The 18,503-nt window shown below is 39.1% G+C and overlaps 1 protein-coding gene across 4 annotated transcripts in view; it reads right to left on the bottom strand.

The window, feature by feature from the left end:
• Positions 1-18,503, bottom strand: part of LOC102220268 (Down syndrome cell adhesion molecule-like protein 1 homolog) — a 110,117-nt gene that overhangs the window by 11,973 nt on the left and 79,641 nt on the right. For all 4 annotated transcript variants that reach the window (XM_023351424.1, XM_023351425.1, XM_023351426.1 and 1 more), the window contains 8 exons: positions 18,133-18,373; positions 14,322-14,468; positions 13,421-13,576; positions 10,296-10,435; positions 5,630-5,783; positions 3,042-3,159; positions 2,809-2,972; positions 2,566-2,664 (listed from right to left, as the gene is read on the bottom strand). In XM_023351424.1, the coding sequence (XP_023207192.1) occupies positions 2,566-2,664; positions 2,809-2,972; positions 3,042-3,159; positions 5,630-5,783; positions 10,296-10,435; positions 13,421-13,576; positions 14,322-14,468; positions 18,133-18,373 (1,219 nt within the window). The remainder of the gene's footprint in view (positions 1-2,565; positions 2,665-2,808; positions 2,973-3,041; positions 3,160-5,629; positions 5,784-10,295; positions 10,436-13,420; positions 13,577-14,321; positions 14,469-18,132; positions 18,374-18,503) is intronic.

The following is an 18,503-nucleotide window of genomic DNA, read 5'->3' as shown; positions in this document are numbered from 1 at the left end:
TATTTTGTACTGTCTGCTTTCCCCTCATTTTTTTTCTAACAGATGGTGTGACAGAGTCCGAAGCATTGCACTGGTTACTGCGCATAATTTGAGCTGTGTTTTGAAGTTTTAAAGTCTGCCACAGAACAGAATAGCACAGCTACAAAGCTGTAATAACGCAAGAAGATACTAACTTAAAACTGATTTTAAAAGAATACTGATTTTGCCACCTTATAGTATTTGTAAATCTAGTTCTCAGTACCTTTTCTTTATCATTCCTGTGCAAACTGAATGGAAAACTCAGAACGAGCATAAATGTTTACTTTTGCCAATTTAGAATTAATGCAGAAATGTTTGTTTATGGGAACCTTGAGCATTGCCTTGCACAGATGGCCTTACAAGCAGGTAGGCATTCTGGTATTCACAAAAGATATACAGATGGGATTATGCATATATGCAGCACAGAACGATGTATGCAAATACCAGAGTGTGGAGCACCATTACTTGAAATACAAAACTACACGTCCAGCAAACTGTTTTATTGCTTTCCATTTGGATGTGCACATTGAATGCACAAGAGTTTTTCTATTCGTTTGCTTGTTTTTCTGAGGATTTCTTGTAGGTTGGTTAATGGTATGTAAAAAAAAAAAGGGTCAGATTTGGGTATGATAAACACTTAATGAAATCACTTTTGAAATCATAGTTCATTCTTTTTTTTTATTAACAAATACTACACAAAATTAAACCCTGGACAAAGTTATACACAATGTTAGAAAATGACCACACAGCTGGTGTTTGATGTGTCATATAGGTAATAACTGCAGCATGAAATCAGACAGCTGAATCTGCAACACTCCCACCACCCCTCTATCCTGACAAATGGGATGAACAAAGACAGCAGCTGAAACTTCATTTGCATGCATGCCCATTCAGCCACACACACTGCAGCCTTCCACACAAAGAGATCACCAATAATACGATAATCAGATAGACACACAGTCAACAGGGAAGCATAAAAGCAGGACACCACTCAATGAATTGATGGATCAAACAAACACTAAAAATGTGGCAGGTAACAAAAAACATCAAAAGCAAACAGTGATATACAGAAAGAAGACAGTATGAATTTAGTGGTGACTTTTTCATCACATATAATCAAAAAGTTACTTATCAAGTAATTAATTTCATACATTGTACACAGTAAATCCATCAAACAGAGAAATACATTTTAAGGGTTTATTCCTGTTAATTTAAAGAAAAGGGCTTGAATGTAAAGGAAACCCAAAATGCAGTTTCTCAGAAAACTAGAATGTTACATAACATCAATAAAATACTTAAATTGCAAAACTGTCAGGCTTCTGAACAGCATGTCCGTGAACTGTAAATTAAAGTGCTTCTGGAAAGTATTTACATCGCTTCAATTTTCTCACGTTTCACTATGTTACAGCCTTATTCAGAAGTGTACAAAGTCAGTCTTCAGAGGTTTCTGCAGTTTAAACGTAGTTTACCTGTGGTCAACTCAGTTGAATGGACTTGTCTTGGAAAGGCACACACCTGTCTATATAAGTTGACATCATGTAAGGCCAGGTCAGAGGTCAAACACCAAGCATAAAATCAAAGGAATTGTCTATGAACCTCAGAGACAGGTTTGTCTTGAGGCACAAATATGGGGAAGGATCCAGAAATATTTCTGCAGTTTTGAAGGTCCCAATGAGCTCAGTGGGCTCCATCATTGGCAAAAGGAAGAAGTTTGGAAAAACCAGGACACTTCCTAGAGCTGGCTGGTCATTTAAACTGAGCAATCGGTGGAGAAAAGCCTTAGTCAGGGAGGTGAGCAAGAACCTGATGGTCACTAAGTCAGACCTCCACCATTCCTCAGTGGAGAGAGGAGAACCTTCCAGGAGACACAAACTCTGCAGCGATCTATTGCTGGTAGAACGGCCGGACAAAAACCACTCCTTAACTAAAGATAAAGTATTTTTGAGTTCAATTGAATTTGAAACCAGGTACGATTCCATCACCAGACCACCAGTGAAGCATGGTGGTGGCAGAATCATTCTATGGGAACATTTTATTCTATGTGTAATGAAACTCTATGCAAAGAAATTCACTTTCTGAGATGATTGGCAAAATATATTGCTCCTTTATGCAATATTCAAATTCTTTGAGATGTAAAGGTTAACCAGGGCAGGGAAATGAGAAGGGGAAAAGTATTCTGAATCTTATAAAATTGTAAGAGAAAGAAAATGTAAATCTACATTTAAAAAATCCAAAATCCAACCAAAATGAATTAAGACAAGGAACTAACTAAAATGGTAAGAGATAAGGAAAAGAAAACACAATAGAGAAATGGTCAAAAAGAGAAAACAAACTGAAGCTAAAAGCAACAAGAGATCACAACAGAAGCAATGTGAATACGTTCCGGATGCACTGCAAAATCAACGTCTCATCTCTCTCTCACTAAGCCAGTCTGGTGTCTTGACTTGTCATGTCAGCTGAATTGATCATTACAATTTATCATTGTGTTGGGACAACACAAAGAAACCTATACCATTAACCAACCTACAAGAAAGAAACCCAACTCACCTCTGATGGAGCTTCCTCCATTGTCCCCTGGAATCCAGGCGAGAGTAATGGAGGAGGTGGAGGTGGTGGAAACGGTAAGACGAGGCTGATCTGGAGGGACTGTAGAAGAGCATAGAGAGTTCAGAGCCTGTTCTTTCCTGCTCCGGCAGAATCATGGCTGCTCATGAACGGTTTGTTCAATAGATTCTTTTTTTTTTCTTTTCATGAATGCCACATGCTGCAGCTGAACCCATATTCTCATACCTTGCACCAAAAGGTTGACTATGATGGTGTCGAAGCCCAATGTGTTGGTGGCTGTGCAGGTGTAATAACCAGAGTCTTCAGCTTTGACGGATCGCAGGACCAGCGTCCCATTGGCCAGAATGAGGCGCTGTCCATCGAGAGACACTGGGATTGCTGTGTCCTCACTAAAAGAAGTGAAGAAGCGATTATAAAAGAACAGTGACAGATGCACAGTACATGGGAAGGATGCTCACCTGTCTTTGGTCCATTTGATTGTAGGTGTTGGTTCACCTACGGAACTACAAGGCAGACGCACCTCCTTCATCCAAGGAGTGGTTACCGTACCTCCAAATGACAAGATTTTGGCAGGGGCTGTTCAACACAAAGAAAGATTCAAATGAAAGAAGTACATTTAATATACGTATAGAGAAATAGCTTGAGGTGACTCGAATCTAACATACAAAGATGTGTGAATAGTTTTATTAAAAAGTCATCTCTTTTGTAAGCAATTGGTACACTCTTAACTATTTTAATTATTCTGCTGCCTTTACTTTATACCTCAATTAAAACCAGAAATAAGCTTGGAAAAAAAGAAAAGCCATCCTTCATTGTGGTACCATAAACCCAAACATAAAAATATTTGCATATATTTACAAAGTTAATTAAATTACATATTAAAGAATAACTGTTTTTTTTTTTATATTAGTTGGGCCACATTTATTGGTTCTCCTGGTAATACTTTGTGCAGCCTTAATTTGGTGACTTTGTGAGCTAATAATTTTGAGTAATATAGTAACTTCTTGACTTAAGCACATTTCTTAATGTGCTTAAACTAATGGCTGCATTTTTATAAGAGATGTTTATAAAAAAATTATGCTGGTGTAATGAATGATAAATGTATTTATTTTACTTCTAGAATTTTTTTCACATATGAATCCCAGGAAATTCATAAGAATTTATTATGTTATCCATAAAAAATGTAGAAAAAAATGATGATTATTAGAGGACAGAGAGGGAGCATAGAGGACACAAAAAACATCCTCTCTGGTTGCCACATAACCTCTTTTTTCAATGCTACTCCACCACCTGCTCTCTCTTTTTCTTTCCCACACTTGGCATCTAAATGGTTGTGCTCTAGTGCACTTATGTTAAGGTTAAATTAGGTATTGACTATTCCAGCCTGGAGGACACTGTTATTTTACAGCTGCTGATCAGATGAGCCCGGCACTCACACCAGCAAGCCAGCAAACCTTTGCCCTTGGAGGTCAGAAGGATGAGCAGATAAAAGAAAACGGACAGTGCATTCATACAACTTTTTCCACCTTTGAATCTGAAAGCCTATTGATTAACTGTAACTGACACGCTCATTTCCTAAACACACCGCCTCTATCTTGTTTTGCTTGGGAGTTCTCTCCACTCCCGTTTAGTCATTTTCTCTTTCCCCTTTTGCCTTCCTCCTGTTGTCTTTCCTGCTGGCTGTCTCCCCTCCTGATCATCTCCCTGGCTGGAGGCATTTTATCTGGTGCACTCTGAACTCCAAAATCAATAGCACACCTCTGTGAAGTCTTAACAGGCAGCAGCACAGAAGGAATCAAGAGACAAAAAAGAAAAACCTCGATACAGTGAGCCGAATAAGGGGCAAAGTGAGAAGAAGCTGAGTGATATGAAGAAAAAACATCCTTCAGGAATCGTTGCTTTTGTTTCAAACAAAGTCAGCAAGAGGTTTGAAGAGCAGCAACTACTCCAGACTTAATAGTGTCAAAGTGCTTCATGAGAATGAAAGAAGATGCAAGCAGTGAAAATCAATTAACACAGTAGACTCAAAGTAAATGTGTCAGAAATTGCTTTTAACATAATCTTTTATCTTGTAAAAACACCAGATAATGACAACTTTCTGCTGTCTTTCAAAGTATCACATCTGTAAATAATGGACAATATGGCTGTATAATTTGAGAATCCTCTCCAAAGCATGAATTACATACGAGGCAATGATTTTTAAAATAGCGAAGCCCTTTAATTTAAAGAAAAAATTGAAGTTATTAAATCTTTCAGACTTGTGCTTGAAAGAAAGCAATGGAGCAAGACCTTTGACAAAGTCAGTATCAAGCCGGTATGCAGATTAAAGTCCTTTCTACGAGATGCCGGAGAAAGTTCAGAATGAGTTTAAATTACGTGGTGGAGAACAGCTCTGTACTGACCCTCACTTTTTTGCTGCTGGAAAGAAGGCTGCTATACTTTTCCTTAGCCCTGAAGGAAAACAAACTTGGCTCTTGGGTAAGATTTTTGGTCATGAATAACATGGACACTCATTTTGACAAGCTATAAGAAGCATGTATGTGAAGCAGGCAACAGAAGACTTGAGCAGATAGCCAAACAAATTACTCACAAATATAAAATTTTTCTCTCTCTGTTAGTCTCTAAACAGAAGAAAAGCCAAAATAACTTTTTTCTAATTATTTTGCTGCATAACCATTTGAAAACTAAGACTAAATTTAGTTTATTACATTTTATTATTCACTAAATATCAAAAACCAACAAAAAAACACACACAAAAAAAAACATTACTACAAATTAAGTAAATACTGGGTTAAGAAACTTTTGCATCAGTCACCAACTTATTTTTCTGCTTTAAATAAAAGCAATACAATGATTATCAAAATTGTAGTTGTACATTTGTGTAAATAGTCTGATACCTTGAAAATGAGTTATTTCTACTTACGAGTAATCATACCACTAAAAACGTCCAACCGCTGCTTGCCATTAGGTGGAATATGTTGTGACTGAAATCTATAAATATGTTTAGTAGTCATAATCGATGTCACAGTGCCATAAAAGGCCTCACCCTTTGCAGCAGGCTCCACTGTAACTTTGTCGCTGATGTTACCGCGGCCGGCAGTGGTGACAGCAGCAGCCCAGATCAGGTACTGCTGCCGGTGGTTCAGGTGGGTGATTCGGTAAAGAAGAAGTTCTGGGTTAGCTTCATACTCACTTGGCAGCTGAAAGAAAGCAGACAAAGCATGGGGTCAAACATGACAGACAAATCTGGCGGCGTTATAAAATGGTCACTTTGTTCCAATACTCTGGGACTTGTCTAGTAAAAAAAAAAAAGATAAAATAATCAAGGCTACAGTAAAATTTTCAGAGATAAGTGGACCTATCTCTGAAAAGTGAGCTGTGTAACTGGTTTTAGTCTCTCCTGAGGTTTAGGGTACCTCTCTACTGGGGTGACTGGTTCTGTGGGAAGAGTAGTTGTCTTGAAATCTGAAAGCTATAAACATGGACCAGACACTGAGCCCCAAGTGGCTTACTGATCTCTGTATTGTAGTACAGAATTATACTGTAAAATTTGTTTCTATTTAAAATCCAATTGGACATATAAAGCAATATATGGCGATTGGACCATTGCCAAGGTCTTGAGCCGGAAAAGGGTAGAGTGCCTTCTCCGGGTCGGGGGGTGTCCTGCCCCCAAGTGGAGGAATTTAAGTATCTTGGGATCTTGTTCACGAACGAGGGAAGAAGGGAGATCAACAGGCAGATTGGTGCAGCGTCTGCTGTGAAGCGGCCGCTGTACTGCTCTGTCGTGGTGAAGAGAGAGATGAGTCAAAAAGCGAAGCTCTTGATTTACTGGTCGATCTACGTTCCCACCCTCATCTATGGTCATGAGCTTTGGATCATGACCGAAAAAACGAGATCATGGATACAAGCGGCCGAAATGGGTTTTCTCCGTAGGGTGTCTGGGCTCTCCCTTAGAGATAGGGTGAGAAGCCCAGTCATCCGGGAGGGACTCAGAGCAGAGCCGCTGCTCTTTCACATTGAGAGGAGCCAGTTGAGGTGGCTCGGGCATCTGGTCAGGATGCCTCCTGGACGCCTCCCTGGTGAGGTGTTCGAGGCACGTCCCACCGGGAGGAGGCCCCGGGGAAGACCCAGGACACGCTGGAGGGACTATGTCTCTCGGCTGGCCTGGGAACGCCTTGGTCCCCAGGAGGAGCTGGAACAAGTGGCTGGGGAGAGGGAAGTCTGGGCCTCCCTTCTGTAGCTGCTACCCCCGCGACCCGACCCCGGATAAGCGGAAGAAAATGGATGGATGGACATATATATAGCTTTAAATTTAATTGCTTGAAGTGGTTGGCATGACTAGAAAATGACTCCAGCAATTTAATATAATTGCCCTGTATTTAGCTTACCAGACGTTGACCCGATTCCCTGTCCCTGGTAAAGAAAATAATTCCTACAGCATAATAATACCACCACCTTACTTAAATAATCAGATGACTTTTGAAGGCACCTTGTTTGCACTGGGTTTTACTCTAGATGACTGGAAATAAATACATGCCACTTTTCAAATTCTCATTGTAAAATCATTAGATAAACTTGAATAATTTTTTTACTAATTTGAATAATGAACAACTCTTTGTTGGACTGTGTTACATACAATCCCAGTAAGACACATTGTTGTCTGTGTAGCTTGGCAAAATGCGATAATGCTGAAGCGGTACGGAGACTTTCACAGGATACAGTAGATGTGATGTGAAGGACTGAGTGAACATCATTGCTGTATATTTTGTTTCAACTGTGTTGAAGTAGAACAGATAAAATGATGAGACAAGGTTATAGAGGTTTGGGGGCATGTTACACTTGTTATAAGGCAAAACTGTCTGAATGTATAAAGCTAGAAAAGTGGGTAGAGAGGGTAAAAAAAAAAGATGTGAAGGTTTTACTGGGGGAAGGGAAACCCCCTTGCCCTTTCCTCCACCGTTCTCCTGGGAGGACAAACACAGATATGACAGAGCAAGACAACAGGGAACAGACTAATGAGTCAGTTGGAGATATCATGAACAGTCATATCTACAGAAGGGATCTTTGATGGAGGAGAGGCGAGGAGAGTCACATAAACAGAGAAGGAGACATGGCTATAAAAACACACATAGACTGAGGCACTGACACACAAACAGATGCACACACAGAGTGGCACACACGACCTGGAGGTGGATATGTAATTGCAGTGTGTTTAACCCGGCCATGTGTCTGCTGTCTAGACATGTACGCATCACTGTCCCCTCAGCACACACACATGCAATCCCACATTCACAGAGAGAAAAATCACTATTTTTTCTTACTGCCAATCACGATTCTCCTACCCACCAATTATACCTGTATTCCCTCAACTCCTACTCCACACCTACTCTTCAGCTAACTCAGCCTTCTCGTGACACACACACACACACACACACACACACAATCCAGATGAACAGACACACACTTTCACACAGTTGTCCTTGGCCATTCAGTCCGTTTCTGTGCTTTCATCTATGAATAGAGTCATAAAAAGAAAACGACATCACAAATGTAACACATTTGAGCGCCGGCATCATTTCACATCTTCCATCAGCTAAATCACGTTTTACCACACCTCAGTGATTTAACACTAACTTACATTTCTGACAAAAGCAGCTTGATGAAAGGAAGGTTGTGATACAGGAGTCAAGTGGGTTGAAAAGTCAGAGGAAAAGTCACACGAGTAAGATCTGTGAAAGCTGCTGAGCTCAGATCTTTTAGTGCTGAATGGTGCAACGAAACCTCGGCTGGTGGCCGGGACATCAGTTTGATTAGTAATGATGGTGACCAGTCAATTGGAAATACTGAAAAATAAGACCTCTTCCAATAAGTATCAATGTTGTGGTAGCCACTGTTGAGTGAGCAACTAAGTCAAAAAGAAAACATTGTTATTTTCAGTTTTTCATTTGGAGGAAGCACAAAAGATATGAGAGCCATTTCAAGTATTACCAACATTTGCTAACTATGTTAAATGTACCAGTCACTTGTATAAGATTCCAAATTCAACTTACTATATAAACTACACAATTATTTGGTCTGGTTTTTAATTACTCAAAAATGCTGTTTTATAGAGAATACTCTCCAACACCCAATGTCGTCTCTTCTTCTGCTACAAATAACGATCACTTACTGAAGAAAAAAAAAAATTAAATGTTAATTTCTTATATTGTACTTCCTTGAGAGAATTAGGCAGTACAAAGCTTTACAGAAACTGGCTATGCATTTCTGATTGGTGTATGTTTAGTAAGTACAATGCTTTAATCAGATTTATGTCTTTCTTTTTTTTTACTCCCACGAACAAGTCATCATTGTCAAAATTACTGAAATTTGTCTCTAATGTGTTCGTTCCCTTTTGTGTGTGCCATTCTTATCTGGTTTCCCTGCCTCTTTATCCAATGCACCATCTTTTCCTTTCTTTCGCCACTGCTCATCCATCTCCTCATTTTCCTCTGTCACCACTTTTCCCTATTATTCCACTTATCTATGCATCTATCCACAGATAACCCCATGTGTTTTCAACAGTTCCCTCATAATCACACATCCCTTTAAATATTTCTCTGCACATTTGTCTCCATATCCTCTGCAGTGAGAGAAGGAAAAGGATGGATGGATGGATTGACACATGGAAGGATGGATGATTGTACAGTGTAGGTGGGAAAATCTTGGGAGGAAGGATTGACAGAGTGTGTACTGCTGTAACGGATATTAAAATATTCCTCTTGCGTGGAGATAGCGGTGATCCGGGGAACGATAGAGCAAGATAATGAAAAGAGGAACAAAAGTACTCCCCGCGCGGAGTGTCTGACCCCCTCCTTTCCCTCCCTCCCTCTCTCCAGTCGCACTCATTTACATAGTAATCATCCCAAACTCTGCATGGGAGCTTGGGAGACAGAAAGAAAGGCCGAAAGAAAGAGATAGATGGATAGATGCGTAGATATAAAGAATAATTTGTGAGGGAGGGAGGTAAAGAACAAGATGGATTTATTTTTTTCTTGAAAGGTCCGTGGGGTGCGTGCGTGTGCTTGGATGTGTATCGATGGCAGATGTATTTCTTGGTTTTGAATTCACACGGTCATAAAAAAACATTAAACGCATACTGTGTATGAATGAAGCACTTTGTCCCTGGCGTGATAAATTTCAGAGTGTTTTTCTACTCAAATGTGTGCACCCCTGCGTGTGTGTGCGTGCATGCGTGCGAGAGAGAGATAGAAAGAGTGGGAGTGAGAGTGTGTGTTTGCTCTCGGCTTGTTTTCCACCCAGGTTTGATGAACAGATGAGGTTGTCCTGGCAACGTGATGAGACGCAGATATGTAAATGAAGCTGGAGGGTGAGCTTGCATGCACACACACTGCAGTATGAGGGGAGCTAATTTCACGCACACATCTTGCTGAGACTGCAGCAATAGGCCTCAGACACACACACACATGCACGCCAACAGCGAAGCACAGACACATGCATAGAAACTCAGAAACAACAAAAGCAGTACAGCCCTTAATTAAATGAAACTGCCACCAACATACAGAATGCACAACAGAAGGTCTTTCTGTTTCATAAGAAATTTTTAAAATACAAATCTGTCCTTGCTTATTACTTAGCCACATTAAAGTCTCCCTCGTACCAGTTTTTAATCATTTATCAGTACTAAAATCCACCACACCCCTACGGTAACTCACCGGTTGGCCGGAACCAGAGCTGGAGCAGTAGATGGTGTACTTGCGGATGATTCCATTTGGTTTGTGAGGGGGTAACCACGATACTACGACACTGCTGGCAGAGGAGGGCACTGCTTTAATGCCAGCTGGAGGTCCGGGATCTGAATCACACAAAGAAAAAAACCCATCAATCTAAGATATTTACTCCACGTTAAAATATACAATTTTAACTATCTTGATCAATTTTGTATATTAGTGGTATAAAATAAAAGAGTTTGGGAAAACAATATTGAAAAACAGTTATTTTAATGCAATGGCTAAGCAAAAAGCTCAGCCACAATTACATGACTCATGTAATTGTGGCTGATGTAAAAATGTGAACGTGTTCTTTCAGAGTCAGAATGCTCCAGATTTGATGATTTGTCCCCCTCTGGCCTGAGTCTGCACTGACCAATGGGCAGCGTAAGCCACTCAAGACTGTAGTGATGATGGTGGACATCCAGACAGCACCCCCTCACACTCCTTCCCTCACAATCCTTAACAGCACTGTGTCTACTGTTGACTGTTTGTTTGAAACAAGTTGCAGTTAGTTGCAATCACTGACCATTAAAGTCTTTAAGTAAAAATATTATACAGTCCAAAAATCCTTGGTAAAATTTTTAAGAATAATGCACCAAATGATGTAATCGTCTTATTTTCTCACCATCTTGTAACTGAGTTGTGTAATGTTGGCTCATGATTTTATTTCAAGGCTGTAAACTACTTGTCATTATACTGATATGTCAGAAGCCACAGTACCAATTTTGTTAAATGCTTGCGTGTAAAGCAGTAGGAGTCTTATGGAGGGTTGTGTGGTCTTTGCAGAGTTGGGATATTAGGAAGATAAATAATAATTAGCATTTTTAATAATTTGTATTTCAGTTTGAAATGCTCTTCCCTAAATATCCTTTGGCCTTTTCACAAAATTATATAAAATCAGCTCCAGCATAAAACCAATACTGCTGCAAAGATGAACGTCTCATTAAACTGTCTTGGCCTTTATAAACGGAGCTAGTCATGGCCTCAACAATGCATGCACATAAATTTGTGAAAAAGTGTCGGAAAACATTATACTTTGTAAAAATGAAATGCTGCTCACACCTCACATCTATCTACGCTGTTGTGTGACCAACGTCCCTGTTGAATAAAAGGCCTAACAGCTGTAGACCTACTTCTACTACCTCCATGTTGCTGTAGGTATACTAACTTACTCAGGCAGAAGAAGGAGGTATTTAAGGCCTTAGATGAAAGTGTTTTGTGAAAGTGGCTTCAAAATGTATAGAATATACAGAATTAAACATCAAAACGGTGTTGCTTAGACATTAGCGAAGATATTTTAGTAGTAAAATAGTAGATTAGTTTGAAATAAGATATGTTGGCTTTTGTAGAAAGGCAGGCACTGATATTAGGTGAAACAAATATAGAATAGAATTTTTATTTTAAATTTTTTTTAACCAAGTGTCGTTTTCCAGCTGGTTTCACCACAGTTTTATTTTCTCTGGTATTATTAATAATTTGTTGTTCCATTAATAACTGCAAACTTTCTTATTAACATATATCCAGTAAGATGTGACACCTGACTCTGCCAATATTTCAACATAATATTTCCAGGTATTTTACTTAAACAATGATTTACATTAAAAGCAAACAATTCTCCTTGCTTTATTTTCTCCACAAAATCATCTTATGTTTTTGTCAATCTGCTGTTGAGCATCAGTGTCGTGCACAGATGTCATGCTGACTAGGATTCAAAAATAAACCTTTTGGTTTTAACAAGAACGGCCTTTAGTTGTGACCTTGCTCTTGGCATGATATTTGACCACATATGTAAAAAGTAACATTGGAAGTGAATTAATGGCAGAGATCACACTAATTGAAAACATTCAATTTAAATTAAGCTGGTAGTTATTTAGATTTTTATTAGCATTAGATGGGTAATAATTTTAATTTGGCTATCTTCAACTGTTCTACAGTTACAGCAAATAAAAATTAAATGCAATCATGAGATAAAAACCACAAAACTGCTAAAATGTAAGCTAAAAACAAAACAACAACAAATCAAAAAGAAAAGAGCCCGGGGTCTCCAGAACCTTAAAAAAACAACTATATAAATAAATGGCCATGTTAAAAGTTCTTATGCTTACTGTCCAGTGTGTTTGGGCATCCAAGAGACAGAAGCATAAGATGTCAGGCTGAGAACTGGCTGTTTGCACAATTTCATTGCAAACACTTTTCCATGTGTTACAGACAGAACCGAATGCGAAGAGAAGGGTTAAGCCAAGAGAGACAGATAACGTTTGTGAAGAGGTTGCCCCTGGACACAGTGTCAACACATATCAGGGGTAAAAAGACAGACTCCGACAGACACACTCAAAGACTAAGAAAATACACACATTTGAAGAGCTCTTGCACAGAGGCCAGCTCATAAAATGGAGATACGGCAAGGAAAAGAGAATAAAGGCCTTTTTTGAAATGACACTTCTTAGAATCTATCTCCCCCCTCCTCTCTAGCACTCCCTCATTTTCTCCATCTCGAGATGCCTGCCTCCTTCGCTGACTGGCCCCAGGGATGGAGAGGAGAGGCGGATACGGATGTAATCCACAGCCCGCCAGTGTAAGCACAAAATTAATTCTCTCTAAGCCACAAAGAATTAATCCCTTTCCTCTTGCTTCGCTGTGAGCTACTCGCACACAAACAATAATGAACGGTGCACACATATGCAGCGATACGTGCACACCAACTCAAAGACTTGTCCACATGCAAAGACAGTTCTAACCCCCTCGATGCACACACATACCCACCCCTTCACACACACTGACTGACACCCTTAGGGTTCTTTGCAGCACACACTTTTTGGCTTCTTAATTTTCATTAGCACTGGTAATGGCATATCAGAGCACAAAGAGGTTGTTAATCAGCAACCTCAGCCTTACAAAGAGCCCCTCTGCACACACTGGCTCCCTGCCTCCCACACTGCTGCCTAAACTGGGAGGAAAAATCCTTAAAGCTGTTTCAAAAAACAGCGTCAAGGCAAATGAAACATTATTGTGGGTAATTTAATTACCTGGCTTATCTAAGCTGATACACCGAATAAATGTAAACTTACAGTCTTCACGGGTTTGGATATACAGGACGTTGCTCCGAACACCGTCTCCGGCCTGGGTGAAGGCCAGAACCTGGATGCTGTAGTTGGTGAACTTCTCAAGGCCTTTGAGCTCCACCTGCTCCTTGGTGGTTGTAATGTTTTGCATTTCACCCCACTCTGGGGACAGGATTGGTGAAAGTCAAACTCTAAACTGAGGCATCAAATGATCACAGTTTGAGTATTTACAAGCTTCTCCACACACTGGCACAGAAAAAGACATTTTTATCTCTTACTTAAGAAACATAGGATATTTCTTAAATCCAGAAATATAATATCATAAGTTTGAGTACAGTCATTTGGATGAGAAATAAAACCCATGTTTCAAATGAATATTTTTAATCACATCACTGCTGACAAATTAATTCATGCCATTGCTGGTAAAACTTTGTATAGAGTCCTTTTTGCCAGTGGAACAGCACCATGACAATGTTCTTATATAGCATGGTTGGAACGCTATATAAGAAAAAGAGTGACATTTGACCATTTCTCTCATCACCATCATCATCTCTTCTCTTCAGCTCGTAATACATATTCTCCATATGTATTACGAGCAAGGTTTGGGGAAGCAAGGTTTGGGGAATAACATGGACATTGAATGAGGTTGCTTCTATCTGGGATGTAATTTCTACGTAAATCTGGTCATTTGTTTTGACATAGTCAAAACAAACATAGTCAAACAAAATTGACTATGTTTAGGTTTTTGGTATAGTGTACCAGATTTCTTTTATTAAGTCTCATCAATCCAGACTCCATTGATTTGTGTAATTTGCATAATGATTAAAAGTCACCAGAAACTGAGATCAACTTAAAAACACAAAAAATATAATTAAAAAGAATTATTTTGACAGACAGACAGTCGTACCTCCGTCTGGGAACACAGCCCAGAACACAACACGATATCCCTTCAGTACACCATGGAGAGTCATTCTAGGAGGTTCAGCCCAGTTGATCACCGCCTCATCTGACGTTACGGAGATGGCTCGTACGTTCTGAGGAGGCTGACTAGGCACTAAAGATGAGAGAGAAAGACGTACGTACTGCTAATGTGTCTTTAGTATTTAACCACATGTGTCTAAATGTTTAACTAAAAATAACAGGTAATCACAAAAGGACAAAGGAAATAAATGTTACGGAAATGTTACTTTTCAAAACAAATAATTTATGGAGGAGTGACAATGGAGAGTACATGGTTTTGTCTAAGAAATAAACAACCGTACAGATGTGGTTGCACCTTTTCAGATTTCATACAGGTCTATACTAAGTGGAAAGTTGACCACAGACGTCTACACATAGGCAGTTAATCAAAATGTCAACAGTGTAATCAGGAAATCTAAGTTTTAATTGAGTAAACCCTGTTAACCACGTGATAAAAGTACACAGCTAACCATAGTTGTTAAAGAGAACTTGAATCCATGTTGGGAGGTCAAAGCTTTACAAAAATTTAATTGGAATTGACCCCAAACCTCTGATCAGTGAATATTTAACTTAAACTACTGTGCCAGTCTTTGGTTTGTAGGAATAAGCCATTGTTGGTACAGAGAGAACAAGGAACACATATCGAACGGCCCCTGGTGCACATATGTAAAACAAAATGTTCACTCGAATGTTTCACAATGAAAAAAATACAATTTCACATCAAGAAAGGCAATATTGAATCATCCAAAACATTAAACGTGGCCAATTTAAAGGATACCGCCACAAAATTTGGCAATAAATCATTTTGATACACCTATTCGACATTTCCACATCCAACCTAGATTATGTAAAACAGAGTAGTGATTAAAACTTATTAAAACAACTACAACAAAACCCTGCCATGCTTCTACTTTGATGTATAGGATCATCTCTCTTTCTCCATACAAGCCCCACTCTGTCTCTTCTAGCCCAGGTGTCTTTGGTATTGGCTGCAACTGACCACCAGCCATTCAGGCTTTGAATTACTCCCACTGTTGAAGATGAACAGAAGTCAACTTGTGAAAGGAGTAAGGACAGGAAGAGAGGAAGAGAGTTGACTAAAAGACAGCATGCAATCAAAGAAGGAGACGGTGCCAAGTCCACCAGAGAATTTCTCTGCAGCTGGTGGAGAGAGTAAAGGAAGTGAAGGGGGGAGGATGGAGGAAGGGAGACAGAAATAAACGAGGGTTAGAAAACAAAAACAGAGCTTTGCATTAATAGATCTTTGAAGCTAATGATAAATAATGAGGATGCATCAAAAGATAGCCCAATATCCATATTTAGACCTTGCACAGAGGCAAAGTAAGAATTAGAATGCAGGCAAAGAAAGTAGACGCCTAAAAACATCTAAGATTTGGCTTTTGCTTAGCTGCTCAACAAATTCATACGTTTGTTAGAATGATTAGGAAAGAACAAAACAAGAAGAAGTGCAGATTTTTGGAAAACCCTGCTAATATATCGAAGGCCATTGTGATCTAAATCCACAATAAGGAGTAGATGGAGAAAAGAGACAGAATATAAATGGGGGAATTGAGGAGGAGAGTTAAAAGCAAAGGGGGAGAAAGATGAAAAGAGGGAGAAGAGAGACAAAGCACTCAGCTGTGGATAATTACAGCAGGAAGCCAGGAGAGGGAAAGAGAGAAAGACAGACAGAGAGACAAGCTAATTATAATTATTTTTAGTATGCTTGTTGGTATCATTATTATCATAATGGCCATCAATATCACTGTCGCCAGGGTTACAACCACAGGAAGGAACCAGGAGGTCTATGTCTCTTCTGGACCAATGAGGCTCAACCAACTGTGGACAATTATGCGACGCATGTGTTTATGTGTACTTGAATGTTTTGTACATGATAAAAAATTTTGAGAATTGGATTAAAAATAAATGGAAATATATAGTGCTCTATATCATTCAGAGCAAATGCATGAGTATAAATAAAATAATCAAAAATTGTGTTCTTTGAAGCCTGAAAAAAAACCATGTGATGTTGCTTTTGTGGTTAAAAAATATCATAAGCTTGTAATGGTAGATTTCCGACAAAGACAAATATTACATTTTGGTTGTTTGGCAATGTTTTCAGGTATAAAATGTGGGACATTTTGTGGGTAAATTATCTTTTTTAGCCAGTAACTTTAAGTAATTTTCTATATTTAACTTTTTCTCTGCTCTTAGCTGGGCCATCTTTGGTAAAATGCTTTAGACAGATTTTCAATCATTCAAACTGTAAGTACTCTATTTAATACTAGAACAACATTTGATTTACTGAAAACAAAACAGCAAAGCTTTAATATAAAAGCAAAATTGTTTCAAGACAGAAAGTACATGAGTCTACTGTCTCTCATCTTCCTGTCATGTTTTATACGAAGTCTACGTAGATCAATGTGTTTTTATTCCCAAAATATTAATGACAGTCTTTTTATGTGGCCAGGCAGAGTTAATATCAGTCATGTGCTTTTTTTCACATGATTGTGACTGTGACTGACTGTGTGTGTTTATGTACTCAAGTTTTTTGTTTTAGTTGTGTGCATTGTGCATTTTTGCACGGTTGCTTTTGTTGCTAGAAACTTAAAGAAAATGTCCATTTTATATTCTTTTAATAGACAAGAGTCTTGTCTTATCTAATCTGAAATCCTATTTGAGACACTTTCTAACTTCTATTTTCAGTTTTAGTGGTGCCAATGTCAGAGCTTCTCATCAGGGCTGTGGAGAACTCAGTGTTTGAATGTACCTTTAAAAGTGTTAGTACACACAAAATAGTGGCATCATGACATCTTCTTGCAGAAATACCAAAATAAAAGTGACATTTATGAAGTTAAACACTCCTTAGGGTTCTGTCCCCTACATACATTCAGAATACTACTTTTACAAAGAAATGTTTTTAATGACAAAAGCATAACACTCCAAGCTGGTTCCCTGGCTGTGGAAAATCAGGAACTGGCTCTTGCATCGTCAAGGTTTCGCACTGTTACTGCTTTTGAGAATAACCTTAAATAAGGTGCAAGAAAGAAGGTTAATGGATTTTGATCAAATTTCTTGAAATATTGCACTAAAAAAACATTTTTAATGAGTCTGTGCACAACAACCACGTGAATGGTTGGAAGGCGCTATTGAGAATGACGCCTTTTGACATTAGTGACACTGTTGCATACCTGACATACACACAAAAAATTTTCAAATGCTGTCCCAAACTGTGTAATACTAGAAAACATGCCTTAGCAGCTCATTTAATCATTTGTTCACTCACTCAGAAATATTCTGTTTATCCCTCAGTAGTCAGGGGGCACAACTGCTTCTCCACATGTATTTACTGAGATCACTCAGTTTCCTGAAATGCACTATGTTGTGTCTTTGAGACTATCTGTGTCCTTGGTGCAGAAACATTTGAATTCTAGCAGCACAGCATTTATCGTTGCCTAGAGAAGACGAGTGAGAATATAACAATTGTGGATTGCAAATCAGAGAATGACTTGACAGAGATTATTGTACAAAGAGAAAGCTAAAACAAGGGCAAACAATTGCAGTATATGTAGATCAGAGAAAAAGAAGAGTGGAGGTGAAAAGACTCATAGCGCTGGCAGATAAATGTTTATAATGATCCATGCTGTTTAACTTGTTTTACTACTGCTGGTCAACAATGGATCTGAATCCTCAATGAAGATGAATCACCAGTAATAATGATGACACCTGATGTGTGTTTTGTTTGTGGTAAACCTTACCATCCTCCAGTGTTGTCGCATTGATCTCTGAGCTTGAAGGTCCTGTGCCTGCTCTGTTGAAGGCCTGGACAACCACGCCGTACTGAGCAAACTTCTTCAGGTTGTCCAGGGTGTAGACCTCACTGTCCCCAGTGGCTTTCATCTCAACAATGCTGTACTGGCCGTTGCTGCCAGGGCCATTCTCTCTGTAGCCGATCTGATAACCGCGGATAACCCCATTCTGTAGCTCTTTTCTTGGAGCCTGCAGAGAAATGTAGCAAGAACAGAAAAAGTGTATTAGTTATGGTATTTGGTACCTCCAGCTGCTATTAGAAAATTATTTCGTCTGGTGCAGTGAGACTAAGATATTGTAAAGGTTGGTGCTTTGAGCT

The sequence above is a fragment of the Xiphophorus maculatus genome, chromosome 18, assembly GCF_002775205.1.
Source record: "Xiphophorus maculatus strain JP 163 A chromosome 18, X_maculatus-5.0-male, whole genome shotgun sequence".
NCBI classification, from domain to species: domain Eukaryota; kingdom Metazoa; phylum Chordata; class Actinopteri; order Cyprinodontiformes; family Poeciliidae; genus Xiphophorus; species Xiphophorus maculatus.
This window is presented reverse-complemented; position numbering and strand designations above follow the sequence as displayed.